Below are 18660 nucleotides of genomic sequence, written 5' to 3' on the forward strand. Positions count from 1 at the left end.
CTGCCTCCAGAACCTCGGCTGCATTTGACATGGTTAACTATGGTGTCATGTACAATACGCCGTCTCACCAACAGCAACATCATCACGCGCAACACCACGTCGCCCCTATCAGTCAGTCAGTCTCGCGCTCTCCTTCGCCACGCGCCGAAACACGCTTTCACCGGTCGTCGCACGCATCTAGCCACCGCACCAGCCAGTCGTCAATGAGACGCAAATCCAGCAACACTTCCCAGCAATCCTCGAGGCAGATGAGCACAAGTAATGGTGGAGTTGGTTTCGTGAACTTCACGCCAGATGACAGCCGTAAGATTCTCACAGGCGTGGCACCCAGCGGATCCAGCAAAACTAAAGCACGGCGGGAGAAAGAAGCCGCCGACAAGCGACGGAAGCTTAGCCGCGCGGCGGTGAAGGCTGTAATAGAAGCTGGTGGTGATATCGATAGCTTGAGAAGATTGGAAAGGGAGGGCGTGCTGGTTATGGAAGGTTAACGAGGCGATTTTACAGACTCTCGGTATTTGTTTGTTTAAGGATTTCTTCTTTCGCTTCCAGTATATGGGGCCATTGTTTTACATATACGATTATGACACGTCACGCACTTGTGGCGCGATGATAAATGCATGAATGACTACCTTTGAATTGCTGGTTGCCGTGCGTGACTGGTGTGCACTTCGCTATGTGAGTAGCTGCTAGCTACTTGTTGCAGCGCGATGGTCTGAGCTGCCACCCGCTGGCGACCCGTCGGATGCGAGATGCGGAGTCGTATGGTCTCGCTGCTTGAGAAAGCAGCATGACATGCTGTTTCAACCTTTACTGCTCGATATATGGATGCCTCGCCCTCGCCCTCATCTTCAGCCGGCGGCCTCAACCTCCAATCGTCCGAGCACAGCTTCTACAACGCCATTGGCACCAATTCCCCTCTCCACACCACCAAGGCTCTGCTCCTCAGCTTCAAGCTCGACTGCGCCCTCGTAAACCTTGACAATTGTATCCTCATCCACTTTGGCGCCACATGCTACCAACCCCCTGATCAAGGTACTGACCCTAGTTATCTCCCGCATGACTGGCGGTTCGATGTCGTCGTTTTGGCTCGAATACAGTGTCTCAGTCACACTCTCGTCCAGTCGGTTGATGCCCATCTCCTTTGGGTCAGCATTTGTTGTGATGTGCTTGCTGATGAAAATGTAACCGTTTACGCCAAGTACAATGTCGATCTCGCCGGCCGCCGTGTTCAGCGTAAAGACCTGCCGTCTGCTCCTCACAACGCCACCCTTGCGACTCAATATGCCACCTCCAGCGCCACTCAGACTGGTGAACAGACCGTTGCGCAGTTTCCCGTATTTGAGCGATCGCGTGTGGAGGGAGGCGGTGCCGTCCTGGTGCAGACTCTGTACCTCGGCGACGAGCAGATCGCCTTCTTGGAAGAAGGTCCGGATATTCAGTTCATCTACGGTTGTTCTTCGTCGCAACACTCCACCGGGCAGATTTATACTAGACAAAGGCAGGTTTGCGTGCATTGGTGCTGCGATGTCCACATTCCACTTCTTTGTTCCCACTGTCACTATGCGTCCTACGACCAGGTCGCCAATTTCTGGTTGATATCGGGCGCGCAGCGGTTGTACCGAGAGCAGCTTGTTTGTTTTGTGCAGGATACCGGCGACGGTGGATATTATCGTCGTGGAAGACGGAGGCATGGATGGAACGTAGGTGCCGTGGCCGCGCATCCATTGCGGGTCCGAGGTTATGGCTTCACCGGGTGTCACTATCGCCTTTGAGTCGGAAGTCACGAGGTCGTCGTCCTCCATGTCCACGTCCGAGTCGTCCGAGTCGTCTCTTGCATCGCGCCGTGGTGGGAGCGGTGCGCTAGGTGGGAGGATAGAGATTGGCATGGCCGAGGATGCGCCGTGTACAGTTGGTCGAATCGCAAGAGTCTGGTGGGTTTAGCCTGTTCGCGCTTCTACCGGTGTGATATCGTGGGCGTACTGGTCGTGTCGTTGGCTACCGCTCAGAGCTTCGGAAATTTTGGCGGGGATGGGAGCTGCCCGGCCATCCCTGCAGAGCTTTCTGGATGCGGGCTAGTCTCGACGCGTCTACTCATGGCGGTCGCGTCCGACGTCATCCCATCAATAGCACCGACATCTTTGCAGAGAGTAACAGAGTGAAGCTCCATGGCGCCTGTATCATCGTCCCCTGCTGTGTCCAGCTTCAACGAGCCCTTTATCTCGGCCCTCGATGTCGCTGCGCCTAACAACGCCAATGATGATCCGAACTACTATGCTCGTTATCCGCGCTCACTGATCACGACCTCTCATCTAGACGCCTTCATGACAGGCACCGGTTCCACCATCTACAAATCTTTAGTACCCCTGCTTGAGTCTGCCTCCCATGAGCTCATTCTCGTCACCTGCTTCTGGGCCAGGTCCAAGACCCTCGACACACTCAATCAGGTTCTGAGAAACCTGTCTGAAAAGGCCATCCGGAGAGGGACAGACAAGATCAGGGTTCGACTATGCTTTTCTTCCAGCTCCGTCTTCCAGAAATTATTCCACAAGCAAGCTACTACAGGCCAGACGTATTCACCGTCAGCATGGATCAAGAAGCTGGGCTTACCTGACCCATCTGAATTGAACGGACTGGACCTTACCATCAAGTCTATCTTCATTTTACCATTCTCAGTCATGCATCCAAAATTCATCCTCATCGACCGGAAAACCGCAGTGTTACCGAGTTGCAATATCAGTTGGGAAGAATGGTTCGAGGGTGCTGTCACCCTCACAGGACCTGTTGTCGAACAGTTTCTCAAGTTTTATCGCACTTTTTGGGAGCGGCGAGAGGATGCTCCAACCACTCTCGATGCTCCTGAAGGTGTCGCAGTCAAGCTCCACGATGCATTGACATCTTCGCAATTATTGTCGGCTCGGGATATACACACCATTTTCCTTCCAAGCCCGCACCATCGTAATCCACGCTTTAGCTTCACCGGAGCTCAGGATGCCCTTCAAGCCCCGCCGACTCCCTTGAATGTTTTCATACTCACGATTTTCGCAAAGGCCGAAAGAAGCATTCGTATACAGACACCAAACGTGACTGCACCACCCGTCCTATCCGCAATACTTCGAGCGCTTGCCCGTGGTATTGACGTCCGGATCTTGACCTCTGAACGTCTCATGATACTCGAGCAATTAGTTACAGCAGGTACTACAACCTCACGTTGCATCAAGAAGCTCATCAAACGCTATCAGCAGCTGAGTCACAACGGTGGTAACCCAAACGACGAAGAGATGGCTATAGCGACTCCCAAGCCTGGTCACCTACATGTAGCGTACTTCGAGCCGATCGGTGGGCCTAAAAAGAGGGGTAATGAGGTGGGGGAGCCTCAACAGTCGCATCTCAAGATGACCATAGTGGACGACGAGGTGCTTGTTCTGGGCTCTGGGAACTTTGATCGGGCGAGTTGGTTCACGAGTCAAGAGTTGGGTGTTGCTTTCTTCGACAAGGAAGTGGTCAAGAAGGTTGAGAGTGCAGTTGATCAAGGTACACAAGGGAGAAGTAAAGTAGTGTTTGACAGTGAGCGCTAATTTGGATCGCGTAAGACGGTCTATGTCTAGCAGGTTGTATTGAGAAATATAGCGGTGACCCTCATACATATTCCTTTGCACTTGTTTTCCGGGTGTTGTTGTACTCAAGAGCGACATCTAGTCGACAACAACGATAATCCATTGTGGACGATGCCGCCCAAATTCGACTGTTTCAAGTGGGGATTGCATGTGACCGATGCTGGAACTGTCTTTGTTCTCATATGGTCCAGTCGTCACAAGACTCTTACCTGTAGTTAAAGGGATTTGTCTGCTGATCCGCCAGTTGAACACACTTCCAAACAACTCTTAATAAAACATCATAGGGTGAACCGGTTCATGCAATGATACGGTTACTGACGAATATGCTCAACACGTTGACCTTACAGGACACAAAGTGTTGAGCATGGATTGTATTGCGCTCAGCCTTTGCGGCCGGAGCATGTAACCGACAGCAGGAAGCTCACTAGCATCTCAGCCAGTCGACGAGCGGAGTAGGGTGTCTGTCTTTACGGAAGAATATGTACAAGCTGCGTGATATCTACGCTCATCGCCTAATCACTGCCCAAACGCCTCAACGCCAGACAAGCGCCAGACCTATAAGCAAATGATAGTGCGCATGCCATGTCCCCATGTGGCGAATAGTGTGGAGTATATCGATAAAAGGTAGATGTCGGTATAGTCCAATCATCTCTTGGGAAAAATAAATAGAGCGGTGAAGTAAAGGCGCGAAAACATCAAAAAGTCCATGTGATCCACATCAGCACTTGACGGATCGTCCCAATTGCATACCAGAACCATGCAGATCGAGAACCTGAGGGTATGCCAACGTAATCCAATCAGACCCAAAACAATTCCCAGCCCAGCTGCGCATAACCAAAGGCGCTGCCATAATCTAATGTTGAATGTTGTATGTATTAGTCGTGTTTCGTAGGGCTTTGTGCCAGTCGGCAGCCCTGTTCAGCAGCGCGATGCTGTGGGGTAAGAGGGTCTACATGGAGCCCATGGCAATGAGTGCCTCGATAGCGTCGCGCTCAGCGCCAGATCCGGCTACACCAGCCGATGCATTGAAAACGGAAGAAGTCAAAGGAGAGCCCGCGTTCACGACGTGATTACCGTGGGATGCATGAGGAACAGTAAGGAAAGGTTTGTACGTGGGCGTCGCAGTGCGTCCGTGATGAGGCTGAGGCAGAGAGTGGGCCTGGGCGGATATGCTCCGATAGCGCGGGTTGCTCGTCTGTGTTCGGCTTAGATAGTTGTAATCGCGGTGTTCTCGGCGCGGACCGCGGCGGGTCTCGCGAAGAGCTTCAGGCCCCATGGTCGCCCAGTCTTCTTGATCAGTGTCGTCATTTAATTCTTCTTCCAAATCCATGTCCGAAGCCGAGTCGGACTCGGTACTGCCTTCGGAGTCGTCTAGCGACATCTGATCAGCCATCTCTTCGTCTTCGCCCTGGCGGTGCGGCGACCACGAGCCAGCGTTCCAGCTGCCAGAGTAGACGTCGCGTTCTTGTCGCAACTTTGGAATCTGGAGGCTGCCTCCGATGCTATCAACACTATCTGGTGGTGTACGCCCATTTCCAGGGCGCTTACCGCCAATGGGCATGCCCGCAGCCTGGGAGCCGGAGCCAGCTACACTCCAACGCCCCCAGCCGACTTTCTCGAACTTGACCTCGCCGTGCAGGCCGCCACCAGCGCGATGTTCCAGCGCTGCAACGACCAGCCTACGGGCCTTCGCAGGGGGTAGTCCAGAGAAGCCAGGTACCGCATGCGTCAGATGCGCCATCATCTCGCGGATGGGCATTGCGCCGTGGCCCTCGATAATGTCTGGCAGATGGTGCTTGGCCAGCATGAGGGCCGTAATCTGGCGCGTCGCATCCAACCCAGCCAGCGCCTCCTTGGAGAGAGCAGAGGGCTGGTCCTGCGCTGCCGCGTGTTCTACCGCATCCTGGAGGTCTATATCCATAGACTCCTCTTCTGGTGTGTGAAGACGGCCGGCTACGGGCACGGGGCGTCGCTTGTGCGCAGGAAGGGTCGGAGAGATGGAACTGGGCGGAGTAGGGAGAGTGCCAGTCGAAGCAGCGTGGCCACTGTCCTGGCGCCCAAAGGCCATGGCGATGTTGGACATGGGCTTCTGGGCGGAAGCAGCCATGTTTACTGGTATGAGGCAGGGGCTGACGAATGAGTCAAAGCGCGAGTTGACAGGGCAGTCGCAGTGGGTGGATAGGAGGCCTGGAGGGTGGTTTCGTCAGTGACGGCGGACTTTTAATGCTGTGGTTTATCCAAGACGAAGTTGCAGCGTGAGGCGACTTGGTCTGGCGGCAAACGTACCTGAGTGTCTTGGGGTTGAACTGTCGGGTATCGACGGTAGGGCGTGTGGTGTGCAGCAGGAACTTGGGTGCAAAATTAAAGACAGCGACCGAACTGCCTTGTGCGACAAGCGAAGTGCAGTTATGGGGCAAATATGCGCTGGCGTTGGGTTGTTATAGCAAGCTGCAGCAACGTAGCTTGTGCCTTCACCGTTCCGAGACGTCTGGCGATCGGCGATGTGATCAGCGAGTCGGTAACGGGAGGATGCAGGTAGCGTGTCGGGGCAGCAGAGGCGAGATGTGGTTGAGGCGAACAGGAGCAGGCAAGGTGCAGTGCGGAGGTCAGAAGAGGCTCAATATTGGATTGTGGGCTATGTTGTGAGTCTATGAATCAACGAGGCAGGCCCTCTATGATAAGGCCTCCTTGGTTCCGAAGGCAGCTGGAACCAAGGCAAGGCACATGCACGCGCATCTGACAACCCCCAGCTCCGACTCGTGCCCCTGCCATTGGCGCACGGACAGCCACACCTCCCACAAGCGTCATGGAATTTCGCCTCTCGCTGCAGCAGGGACTCGAAGCTTAGAAGCAGGGCAACATTAGAGTTGCACCACGCCCACCGCCCCGATTCCCTATCGTGAGGCTGCCTGCACTGCCAGAGGTGCCTGCTGCGACCTCGACAGTGCCATGCTGCTTGCTCGAGCCCGCACGCCGCCATCGCCATGGTGCCTTCCGTTTGCAGCCGATGCCCCATATCAGCATCTTGTCTATCGGCTCCTCATGTTGGCCATCCGTCTCTCCATGCCTCGCACCCCCAACAGCCATTGGCGCCATCATTATCGCGCTGCGGGGTCCATCCCACCACCATAAGGTCCGATTTCGCTAGCAGCGCAACCACCCTCTGCCACACGTGTTTCTCCGACAGGCCGCACACTGCAAGACATCCCGTCGCAACACATCGCCAAACCTTATAGAATGCCTGGTGCCGATATGCCGGACGTCTTGACCGTCAGACGGATGACGTGGGCTGCACCACCCAGTGCGCCGGCGTGGGAAATGCCTCAACCGTGATTTGCGTTAACCACATACTTCGTGATCGCCTGGTGGGTCGACATAGCATTAGCGATGCGACTACACACACACAAAAGTTCGACCCAAAATACAACATACCGACTTGAGCACGTTGATCTGCTGCACCGTGCGAGTGAAAACGGCCCGGTACTGTTCTAGGTTCTGCTGCACCACTTCGTTGCGCGTAGTGCGGCCTTCGCAAATGGCCTTCATCTGAACTTCCATCTGCCCACAGTGTTAGTGATCATGTCGGGTCATCAATGCCCAACAAACCCCACGAGCACCACTTACTTCTTTCCGGAGGAACGGCTTGCTGAGGCTCGTCTCAAACCCCACGTTGTCGTATCCTTCAATAAGCGCGATACCCAAAGTCGTCGGGATAAACTCTTGTACTCCACCCGTGCCTCCTCCGCTGTTCTGACTTACTGCTGCGCCGCCTCGCCCACCACGTCCCCCTCTTGCACCCCCTCTTCCTCTTCCGCGCCCTCTGCCTGCACCTGCCCCATTGGCGCCCGCCGCACCGCCACCCGCTTTAAGTCTTGCCATGACGTATTCGCGTTCCTTGATCTTGGCAATATGCTCGGCCATAGTTGCATCTGTGCCGATGCCATTTGCGTCCATGAGAGCGATGAGCTCGGGCTCAGTGAGATAGCTGGGTGCCGTCGTCTGTCCGTCCAGCATGTTTGCTTCCGTGAGCTCCAAAGTCTCGCCTATTGTGTACTGCGGCAGCACTTGACTGCTCTCCCACTTGTCGTATGGATAGACGTCAAGGTAGTTCCTTGCAATGACGGTAAGACCATGTGCGTGAAAGACCTCGCTTCCATATTCAATCTCGATATCTGTGGATTCACCAATAGCATCTTCGGAGCAGCATGCGAGGAAGCGGCGAACAACAAATTCGTAGACGGTGCGCTCTCTGTCGTTGAGCTGGGATGAGGCGACATAATTGACAGGATGGATGGGCGGATGTGCTTTGTCATTGTTGCGGCCCTGGCGAGGTTGGTGAAAAGCACCGTTCATGAGACTCTGTGCGAATGGACCCCAGCGCCCATCTTGCGTCTGCCTTCCGACAAGCGCTCGCAGGTCCATACCAGCGTCAAACTGGTCAGTTTCGGTGCGTGGATAGCTGATCCAGCCTTTCGTATACAAGTCTTCGGCCACTTTCATGACGTCTTGAGAGGTCATACGAAGGAACCTACTTCCCATCTTCTGTAGCTCCACTGTCGTCAGAGGTAACGGTTTCCATTTTCTGGTGGGCTTTTTTGCCATCTTGATGACTTTCGCCGTCTTTGAAAGCAGACATCGCTCGAAGATAAGGGTTACTGCCATGCGATCGAAAAGATGGCCTCGCCGCCAGTTGAACTTGGCATCGATTCCGTCCTTTGTGTGCGCAAGTTTGATGTACCAAAATGGCTCTGGAACGAAGTTGCGTACACGCAGATATCGGTCGACGACGAAACCTAACGTAGGGAACTGACAAGATCCGTAGCTGATCAACTTGCCTCGCTCGTCACCCTGTTGAGGGATCATGTTTTGTAGCGCCAGTGTCTGCATGCGTGTAAAAGCTGCACCGAGACGCAGGTCTAGCTCGATTCGCGCTGAGACAGCTTGCGCCTGCGCTTCATCTAGGCGAATAGGATTCTGAGAGGCATGTATGACATGTCTGGGGAAGGTTAGTGTACATGACTTTTCCATGGTGCAGTGATACAGACGCTCTCTCGATGTTGCTGAAGCGCGCTCTCCAAACCTGCATATTGGGATTCGCTCTCAATGCGATATCCCGAATCTCGGTTCCGATATGCTCGCCTTCGCGATCACAATCGGTCCAGATGAACAGAATGGACGCATACTTGGCTTGCGCTTCAATGTTGCTCGCTACAGCCTTTTTGTCCTGTGAACGCATCAGCCAGCTTCACGTAATCAGATCTATATTACTCACCTCTGCAATGCTCGACACTATGGGAGCCTCGAACAGTGCTGAGGGCTGACATGAGTGCCATTTCTTGAACCGATCATTGAAGTCTTGTGCGACGATATGCCCTGCAACGCATGTGAAGGTTACAGAACATTGCCCCCAGGATTGAAAGCGAAAGTCGAACTTGTAGTTCTTGACCCACTGAATACCTCGGACACTTTCCTATCTGGAGTCAGTCTTGCGTTCGATCGGCAGTCCAAAACCAGAAGGTGGTCGCGTCTTTGATGTCTAGCACTACCAGATAGCACGAAGACCTTTGCAGTGCATTTAGCCATCAGCGTGCTAATGAAGCACAAGTGTAAACTGTATGGGTACAGGATGGTATTGTATGAGACAATGCTGGCACCTACTGCTCGGGCTTGGCCACCCAGATGGTTTGCGACTGCCTTTGCAATCGATGGCTTTTCCGCTACGCACAACACCCGAGTCATGCCTCCGAAATGTCGTTGGAACCATAAAAGGGGCTGAGACTGATCTTGGAAGGATGGCGATGGTCATGGTCATGTGAAAACGCGTCGAACCAGATTAGCGCGTGGTGTGGAGAGCCGCACGGGCGTCCCTGCAGCCCGCTAACGTGGAAGCCAGGGAAATTCATGAGGTCATTGTTCGCCGCAAACAACAAACGCTAACTCCAGCTTGTGAGTGAGGGAGCATCGCAACATCTTCACCATCAACAAACCTCATCGAGACGATGCCCGACCCACGGACATACATGGATATGGCGCTGCCCCTTGTCAAGACGCTGCCCGAGTGCGCCGACTACTTCAAGACGGTAGAGCCGTTCCTTCCCCAATACTACGACCTCCCGCACAAGGTCGCAGCACACATAACCGACCCACAGGCACTCAAGGCCCTCTATGTCAACACCAACCCGCTCATGACAGCGCTGGCTTTTGCCACCATGTTCGTCACCCCTATCGTGCTTGCCGTCTCGGAGATCAACCGCAACTACTCGCAAGTCGACCGGCTGTGGAGTCTGCTGCCCGCCATCTACAATGTCCATTACGCAGTTTGGGCCCATCTCAACGGACTGCCGACAATGAAGCTGGATCATGTCATGGCTGTCTCCATCATCTGGGGTGCTCGCTTGACCTTCAACTACTGGCGCAAGGGCGGATACCAAGTTGGCAGCGAAGACTACAGATGGAACATCGTCAAGGACTACGTTGGTGGACCTGGCATGTTCATCTTCAATGTCACCTTCATCTCGCTTGGGCAGAATGTCAGTACTCTCGTACCACGTGCATTGAGTGCAAACATACTAACTGTGATAGATTCTGCTCTGGCTCATCACCACGCCTACGTACATCCTCCTTCTCGCCAATCGTCTCAAGGGCAACGCCATCACATCCTACGATTCTTTGTTCGGCCGTTCCATGGTCGCTATCGTTGTTCTTGAGTTCTTCTCCGATCAAGCGCAATGGAACTACCACAAAGCCAAGGGTGCATACCAGAAGACCGCCAAGGTACCATCTGACCTTAAATACACACGTGAACAATTAGACCGCGGATTCAACACAACCGGTCTTTTTGCCTGGTCGCGCCACCCCAACTTCGCCGCTGAACAAGCCTTCTGGGTATGCTTGTACCAATGGTGCTGCTTGGAGACTGAGACCTACGCCAACTGGGCATTCGCAGGTGCATTCGGATACCTGATCCTGTTCCAGGCCAGCACTTGGCTCACCGAGCTGCTCAGCGCGGGCAAGTACCCTGAATACAAGGTCTACCAAGAACGTGTCGGCAAGTTTCTTCCCAAGTTCGGCACCAAGAGCATGGAGCTGCCGCAAACCGAAAAGGAGAAGCAGAAAGTCAAGGACGCAAAGGCCGGTAAGGGTGCTATGAAAACTAAGTGAGTTCATGTAGCAAAGACCTATGAAGGCGTTCCGAGACGTAAAGCTAGCTAGGGGAGGGTGTGGGCTGTGCGTCCAGTCGAGGCAAGCTGGCGATGTGAGATCTGACGACAAAGATGCGGTTCCGACATGAGCATGTTCACATGACCAACATACATATTAATTTAATTAACTAGTATCATGAATCGAAGAAAATAAGACAGCTACCCTATCTCACCCCGAGAGAAGAATACTCACGCGCCTTGTTATTCTACATTCCTGACGACTATTTACAACATGTAGATAAAGAACACTATCAAAAGAGGAGAGTAAGACGTTGTAGGGAAATCCAAGAAGTATGCTTGTCTCCGACGCGCGCGCCTATACAGACCTCTTTGTAGTAGCATTACCACTACCAATAATGCTGACATCCGGCGCACCAACAAGAGCCAAATTTTCAATACCAGCAACACCATATAATGCTGCCGCATTTGTGCTGACCCATGTAGCTTCATCAACAGGGATAAGTGCATCACTTCCATCGACCCTTACTCTCGCCCACGGAGCACCCGGCGCAAGGCCGTCCTTGCTACCATCGCCCAAGAATTCTGACCAAACTCTTGGAACGAGTGTCGCGTTGTTACGGTGGTTAGCTACATAGGCAGTGAAGCGGGAGTGACCCTGCATCAGGCTGAGATTGCCAAAGTCCTTGCCATACCGGGCCCTCTGCTCGGCTTTCCCAGCGCCGTAGTAATAGCAGTAGTCCAGGAATGCGTCGAAGAAGGGTTGGGTGACATTCTTCTGCTCCGCACCAAAGTGATCCATTAGTTGATCAATGGTTTCAAGAACGCCAAATACACCAGACAGATGCGAAACGGTAACGTTGCCGGTGTTGTTCGGGTCCGTAGGTGGCGGTGCCCAAGCTCCAGTAAGACTGTTGTAGAATGCCTCGCCGGTGGCAAATCCGTTCTTGAGCTTAGGGTATGTCACAATAGATTCGACAAGCTTTCTGCGCGATTCTTCCCAGCGTGGCCCACGACGCTCCCATTCAATAAGGTATGCTTGTGCAATACCAGCCCAATCAGTTCCGAAGTTGAGGAACAATGCTTCGGGGTCAGGGTTGTAGACAATACCAGGCTCTCGCACCTTGCGTCTCGCATCTACACGAAGGAAGGCTTTGTCGGCATCAATGACCTCGCGTACCAGGTCACCAGTCCGCTCATCACCACCAGAGATATAGTAAAAGGTCTTACGGTAGACTGGAGTTGAGATCCTAGCCTGTTTGGCGCTGTCCGACCAGTGCTGAACACCATGCCTCGTACCAAGCCCAGTGAAGTTTCCCAGATGATACGAGTCAACCTCACCTCCATGACGCACTTGGTCGTGGGCAATCTTGTAAGCATCTGCGCGGCCAGTGCGCAGGAAAAAGTCCCAAAAGAAAAGATCAGGTGACAGCTCTGAATTATCCCAGGCATAGCCACCGACATCGTACCTCCATTGATGACGGTCGTCATCATATGTATGCATGATATCCCCATGGTCCCAGAAACCGTACCAGCGGCGCTGCTCGATTTGGTCTTCGTAGAACTTGATGAGGAAATCCATGTTTGACTCAATAGTCTGCGCTTGGGTGGACTCAATGGTACCAGGCACGTCCCAATACGACCCGATTGCTTTGGTATCCCGCATGTACTCTGGCTCGGCGATAAGAACAGGTGGGTTGTTGGTGAAGTTGGTGAGTGTTGCAAGATGTTCAGCGGATGGCGTGGTGTCAAACGCGTAGATATAAAGCTCGTTAGTGCGACCAAGGCCGTAGGGAGTATCATAGCCCCCTTCCCAGTCTTCGTAGGTGATGTCCAGAGCGTCTAATTGTTTCTTGTAGGTGTCTTGTCCAAGTCCATCATGGTATGGACGGATATCCATAGGTCCGGCCTGAGGGCTGTAAAGCCACAGGGTGATCGATCCTGTGTCGGTCGCGGCGTTGGATATGTCCAGACTAGTAGGATACTTCTTCCAGAAATCACGAAGGCCCACGGCAAGACCGCCAACCGTAGCTCCTCCTAAATAAGCCAGGCCGCCTGATCGTGTACCACCTGGAATTTTGACCCAGCTTTGGCCAGCCTTTGTGCGCTTCTTAAGATTGAAGCCATCAGGCGAGAGCTGTGTTAGGCGGTAGTCGCTCCATGTCGGGATCCACTGTAGACGAGTAGTCACTCTTTGGTCCCACGTGGAGTTGGGCGGTAGGACAGTACCATTGAATTGTCCAGATCGAATGTCGACACCTGGGTCTCGACGTAGACCGGTAACGCCCTTGACGGCTTCGTGAAGAATTCCGCCATCAACACCCGCAATTCGGATATGGCGATCGTAAAACTCCTCTTCGGCGAGGGGAACATCGAAGCGAATACCGATACCCGAAAGAAAGTCTTTATGCATATCTCCATCATAGATGATCGTGTGAATAACGCGAATCGCTTCAGAATTGGCGTAGAGGTAGAAGCGAACAGTGAAAGGAATCCAGTCATTGTGGGCACCATCTCCGTCAATAGTGTGAACACCATTGACTGTGACCAACGTACGAACGGTGTTATCCTCCGACACTGTGACATTGGATACCTTGCTGGTAAAGCTGAAGTATTCAATGCCGGTCGGCTTACCGTCCTCGTCATCATCGGGTGTACCGTCTTGTGAGCGTAACACTAGATGACCGTTGCTTCCGACTGTCTTCCCACCAACCTCGATGGCAGATACCAGGACATTGCCTGACTTAGGAAATGTTGCTGCGACCTTGCCGGCGTTGACAACGATCTCCTCGCCAGAGTCGCTAACTTGGATGCCGTTGCTTTGACGCTTGAACTTCAAGGTTGAAGAATTGCCTGCACCTGAAGCTGTGACCGTGTACTCGTTGGCAGGAGAGTCGCTGGCTCCCAGAGCATGCCCAGTCCACTTCAACGTTCCATCTGGCCAGTAGGCTGTGACCCACGACTGAAGGTCCGCGCCGCCGGATACTGTGAAGGTTGTAGCGTTCGCAAGGTGCTGTCCACGAGGCCACGGTAAACCGAACGTTACGCCAGCGAGGTATTCTGGTGTATCATCGATCCATTTGACTTTGACGGAGTCGCTTTGAGCGGTCGCATAGCCGACAAGACTAACAAGGCCAATGAAGGCTCTCAGCATCTTGAGATGAAGCAAAGAGTGAAAGAAGTCGCAACCAGATGGAAGGCTTATTCTCCTGCCTGATGGCTCGAGACGCAAGCATTTGTACTTACATTTTCGACCCAGATACCCGGTTACAGCTTGACTGCAACCGGCCTTGACCCATCCAATGTCCGGTCTACCATCACACTTACGGTATGATATCCGTCGGCTAGCCCGCACGCAAGAGTGTGTCCACCATACGTGATGTACATGGTCCTAAACGAGTTTGGCCCATGCTTGGCGAGCCTTGTAGGCTATAGGTGATAGTGTAGGCTCTGCGGAGGTGGGGTAGATCGACAGGGTTTCTAGGCAGGCGAAGACATCTCCGCAATTTAATCTCGGGGTAAGAACGACCGAATCTATGGTATATGGACGCGATACGTGTGGAGGCGATACTGTGAGCCAGAGAAAAAAAGGGGTAATGCCCTCGGATCGACTAAAAGTGACCACGAACAGGCTCAAGATGGTCAGCGATTCGAGCAAAAAAGAAACCAAGACCATACAGCAACGGGGGTTCGCCAGCGGTCAGCCACCGACTACTGATCAGTCAGTCACAAGCTTAAGTACTGCTGAGCAGACGGGGCCGCTATTGATCTTGAGCCTATATTCGTATGTGGCAAGTTCAGGTAGAAGTCTGTATATGTTACCAGTGCAGACCCTAGCCAGAAAAGTCAAAACGCCAGGGGTGGCTGGTGCCCAGCTACTGTATCGCACGACGACACGACAATCTTTAGTCCAAGCACAATGGTGAAAAGTTCGAAAATCGAAGTCCAAAATGAGAGGATGTGGCGAACGGTGGAAGCTTCCCGCGGTCGAACGGGTGCGTGGCACACGCGAGCGCGTCACGATCTGCCAAGAGTGCTACATTGAATCGCGCTACGCTGCTACTCGTCTTGGATTGCTGCATCTTCTAGGCATCGGCACAACAGGCGGCGAAATACCTTCCTGGGATGTGAGCACCCGACAGCTCCGCGATGTTCATCAATCACATAGCAGCTCTTGACCTACGCCACGAACGGGATGCATTCCTGGCGCGTCCTACTGCCGCGCACTCATGCGTCGCCTTCAACCATACCGAAAGTTTCGCAGACAGCAGGACTAACGGATTCCTAATCCAACGTGGCCTTGGAAATCAGGCCGCAATGGTAACCACACAAGAGTATGTGAATGGATTAATACGCCTGATGAGAAATCTACCAACGATATGACTTTCCATACGAAAGCCCGACATGGCGAAGAGAAGCGGCCATACACGCGATGTGCCTTTTGCTACAACGAAGCGAAACTTAATCAAGCACTATTATGGATTGAGATGCAAACCTCCAAAGATTGGTACTTGCTGCCGGTACCACTACCATTGCCTTCACTGGACACGCCACCATGGCGATCACCCCCTTGTACATATCCGTCGTGTGCCTCTAGAGTTCTTTCAGGCTGGCTGAGAGGAAGTTGCACGAAAAGTGTGTTGTGGTTTAGAGACAAGATAGGCTGGTGGTGAGGAGGGCACGAGAGAGGAAAGTTCTTGATAGGTCGCTGTAAGACTACGGTGAGGTAGCGATTAGATGCTATGAACTCACTGATTAAATGATTGTGGCTTAATGACCTATGTATAAGAACATGAGAAGTAAAAGTCTGTGCAAACGAAGGTCAGTGAGAGTTGAATAAGACGAACAATTGGGTTCTGTATGAGGCATGTTTCGTTATGAGCGAGAACTGTATCAATCAAGAGAAGACACTGTGGATGGGTAAAGAAGTAATGGCAGATGAATTTAGAAATATCCTATTCCTCTTGTTTTCAACAAAACCGCCAACTAACACTACACGTTGCGTCTATTTTCCCTCCGATATCTCTTTAGTAAGTGATCTCTCCAAACTCCTCCTCGGAAATGATCTCGTAAGTGTAGTCCTCGCTAAGCACCATACCTTCGCACTCACTGTAGGCATCGTAGAGGGTAGCGTTGAAGAAGTTGCACATGTCCTGAACAATAGGGCGTGCCTTGCTAAGTTCCTCAAAAGAGCAGGTTCCCTTACCACCAAGGGAGGCGGGAAAAGCGCAGGGCTCAATGAGCTTTGATAACATTAGATAATGTCCTATCAACACAGCAAAACGATCGAGTCTGAAGACTTACGGCAGAGTAGTGACTATAATCGATGCAGTGGCAAGCAAAGTCATGTTCCGCACACTTTTTATCTTTGGGGGCTTTGTTGGTCACATCCTTGTTGGCCGCATCCTGGCATTTGTGAAGGCACTCTGGCATCCAGCTGCTGAGTTTCTTGTTGTCCCTATCGCCTCTTGATTAGTACGTTGGTCTAGAACTTCTAGGAGACCTAAACCTACAAGCACTTGTACTTCTCCATGTTACCAGGCTTTTCTGCCTGGGTGATGTTGAACGTATATTGGGCGCTGGCCGCAGCAGCAACGGAAAGAAGAGTGGCGATTTGTGTGAAACGCATGATGGCTATCAAGATGTGATGATTGTATTGTTGAGTAGAAAGTTGATGATATGAAGGTGATGCTTGAGGTTGTACTCCCACAGAAGAGAGAATGCCTCCCTTCTTATACGCAGATGTTGACAACACCATCGCCTTTTGCAGTTGAAGTCAAAGCGTAGTATGCAGGCAGAAGACACCTGCAGCACTGTACCGTTCTGTCTCAACACTGCACGTGTAATATTGATCTATGCAGGAACATACTCTCGCATTGAGCTAGAGCGTGTTAGCGCATCCCCCAGATGATTGTGTCTGTGAAGTATCTGAGCCCTGACAACTTCTTTCTAGAAGGCGGTGTTCATCCTCCTTCGCCCGGACTATATCACGACCAAGGCGGTACTTGCCTTACATCTGGCGGTGACAACAGTTTATTCAGCGTGGAATGACCGATCAACGGTTGAGAATCCATGTCAGCTAGGCGATCAGAATATCAGTAAAGACATTCTCAAATATTGCTCGATCAAGACATGGAGGAATCCGTCATGTATCATACATCAGCATTTCTATCCCCAGAAACGTCCTGTCCTCACTGTGAAGCCGAAAAGAGGGGAAATGAGACTAGCAAAGCTATGGTCAAGCGGGCGAATAACCGATAAGCGGTGTATGTAGCTTGAGAGAAGCGGTTGAGAGGACCGTGGAATGAGACGATGCATTGATCTGGTAGTAAAAGGGGTTTGGAGGGGAAAAGAAAATTGCTAAGGAGCTAGCCAGGGCCGAGACGACGCAGCCTAACTCTTGCATATACATGTGATTCACACCTGATGCGGTGTATACGACGTATGTGACTGACCGACTTCTACATTTGTGTTGAGGTGCTCAACTGGGAATCATACGTTACTGTGAGATGGGTTGCTTGGGATTCCATGCTGAGGTTTTCTGAAAAGGCCTTAGTGTGTTGAGCTTCGGGACCCCGCATTGCCTAGACGCCTGAACACCAAACTCCAGAGCTTCCTTGCTTGTTGTAATCGAGACGTCCGTACTCTCACCGCTTACCATAATTCAAGATATGCTCAATCCACACGGCTAACGGATTGAGTTGAATCAACCAATTCACCTTTGCATCCTTCCATCGACAAGGATTGCGAAGAGTTTATGCGCAGCGCGTACGTTGTCGCACTACGCTGGTGACAACCCAAGCATATTCGTCGACATCTGCCTAGCCATTCTCCCAGCAAGATATTTTATAATCGAACCCGATGGTTGCAAGGCCCGCAGGATGCATGAGTAGCTGCTGCAATCTGTGACAAGATTTCCATGGTCGATGAGATGTTCGGCGAACTGCTGAAGATCTTTAGCAGCTTCGATGCCAAGAGCGCGCATAACCGCATATCTGTAGAGCCAATACTACTTGTCCTCACTGTCAATTTCTCGTGTGTCCGATATTAGAAGGACGGATGCCTTGCTCCTTTCGCAGCGGACAAGCCAGTGGAGGACACACATAGCGTGACTGGGTAAGATGTCACCAATAGCAAGAGGGACGTATGCGATGTATGGGCATTGCTTGTAGCAGGTCCGAAACGCCTGCGAACCTTTGCAAGTGCTAGGAAGGGGAGCTCGATGGCTTATGAACGGTGTTCGCTATCGACTTGTTCGGTCATCTAACGATTTTGGTCCACTGAAACAATGCCTTTTGAAGCAGAACACTGCTCGGCGTAATCAAAGGGCGTGCCCGAATGTGACACGACAAGCGGGAGCGAAGGTACTTCTAAGAGACGAGTATGTGTCTCGGACAACAGGCTGCCGAATGTATCCTTCGCGTTATGACTAAAAGAATGCGTAGTGTCTATTTTCATACTGCTAACGCTATCTTAGAGCTGTACACTTGCAACCGTGGCTGGAACGTTTCGATGGAGCAGTAGAAGCATCTTATAGTCTCAAGAGTTATTGCGGAGAACAACGAGTCTACTGAACTTTGTGGGCTCGTTTCGGTGGGTAGGTCGTTGTGTGAGCGAGATTATGATTGCAGTATCTTTCACCCCAAACAGTGCCTGCCTGTCTCGGCGATGGCACCCACTAATTCATGATGACACAATTATGCGTTCATAACGTTACGGTTTGGCCTCGATAGGGTCCGAAGTAGCTTTTTTTCCTCCAGGATGTGAATGTGAAAGCATGGCCGCAGTGAAAGTGGCTGATAAAGACAGTCGAGAGTGTGGGACTAGCGTGCGACAATGGACCCACACAACGCCCTTGTTCAATACTCACCCCAACTTACTCACAT

General features: G+C 52.2%; 7 protein-coding genes across 7 annotated transcripts; 2 read left to right on the forward strand and 5 right to left on the reverse strand.

Moving 5' to 3' along the window:
* Positions 1-848: 848 nt before the first annotated feature.
* On the reverse strand, positions 849-1886 carry J4E82_001267 (uncharacterized protein; the record flags this gene model as incomplete). Its single annotated transcript, XM_051727582.1, has 1 exon — positions 849-1886. One exon carries the CDS (start codon positions 1884-1886, stop codon positions 849-851), a length of 1038 nt encoding a protein of 345 aa, XP_051592427.1.
* Positions 1887-2165: 279 nt separating this feature from the next.
* On the forward strand, positions 2166-3575 carry J4E82_001268 (uncharacterized protein; the record flags this gene model as incomplete). The annotated part of the gene is made up of 1 exon (XM_051727583.1): positions 2166-3575. One exon carries the CDS (start codon positions 2166-2168, stop codon positions 3573-3575), a length of 1410 nt encoding a protein of 469 aa, XP_051592428.1.
* A 988-nt stretch (positions 3576-4563) lies between these two features.
* J4E82_001269 (uncharacterized protein) lies at positions 4564-5721 on the reverse strand (the record flags this gene model as incomplete). Its single annotated transcript, XM_051727584.1, has 1 exon — positions 4564-5721. The coding sequence occupies one exon, from the start codon at positions 5719-5721 to the stop codon at positions 4564-4566; it is 1158 nt and encodes a 385-aa protein (XP_051592429.1).
* A 1216-nt stretch (positions 5722-6937) lies between these two features.
* On the reverse strand, positions 6938-9353 carry J4E82_001270 (uncharacterized protein; the record flags this gene model as incomplete). The annotated part of the gene is made up of 6 exons (XM_051727585.1): positions 6938-6976; positions 7047-7172; positions 7239-8610; positions 8660-8838; positions 8887-9084; positions 9273-9353. The coding sequence occupies 6 exons, from the start codon at positions 9351-9353 to the stop codon at positions 6938-6940; spliced, it is 1995 nt and encodes a 664-aa protein (XP_051592430.1).
* A 260-nt stretch (positions 9354-9613) lies between these two features.
* Positions 9614-10775, forward strand: J4E82_001271 (uncharacterized protein; the record flags this gene model as incomplete). Its single annotated transcript, XM_051727586.1, has 2 exons — positions 9614-10144; positions 10197-10775. 2 exons carry the CDS (start codon positions 9614-9616, stop codon positions 10773-10775), a joined length of 1110 nt encoding a protein of 369 aa, XP_051592431.1.
* Positions 10776-11132: 357 nt separating this feature from the next.
* On the reverse strand, positions 11133-13928 carry J4E82_001272 (uncharacterized protein; the record flags this gene model as incomplete). The annotated part of the gene is made up of 1 exon (XM_051727587.1): positions 11133-13928. One exon carries the CDS (start codon positions 13926-13928, stop codon positions 11133-11135), a length of 2796 nt encoding a protein of 931 aa, XP_051592432.1.
* Positions 13929-15801: 1873 nt separating this feature from the next.
* J4E82_001273 (uncharacterized protein) lies at positions 15802-16403 on the reverse strand (the record flags this gene model as incomplete). The annotated part of the gene is made up of 3 exons (XM_051727588.1): positions 15802-16017; positions 16079-16232; positions 16288-16403. The coding sequence occupies 3 exons, from the start codon at positions 16401-16403 to the stop codon at positions 15802-15804; spliced, it is 486 nt and encodes a 161-aa protein (XP_051592433.1).
* Between the last annotated feature and the right edge of the window lie 2257 nt (positions 16404-18660).

The sequence above is a fragment of the Alternaria postmessia genome (genome assembly GCF_024291825.1).
Source record: "Alternaria postmessia strain BMP 2775 chromosome Unknown scaffold_5, whole genome shotgun sequence".
NCBI classification, from domain to species: Eukaryota; Fungi; Ascomycota; class Dothideomycetes; order Pleosporales; family Pleosporaceae; genus Alternaria; species Alternaria postmessia.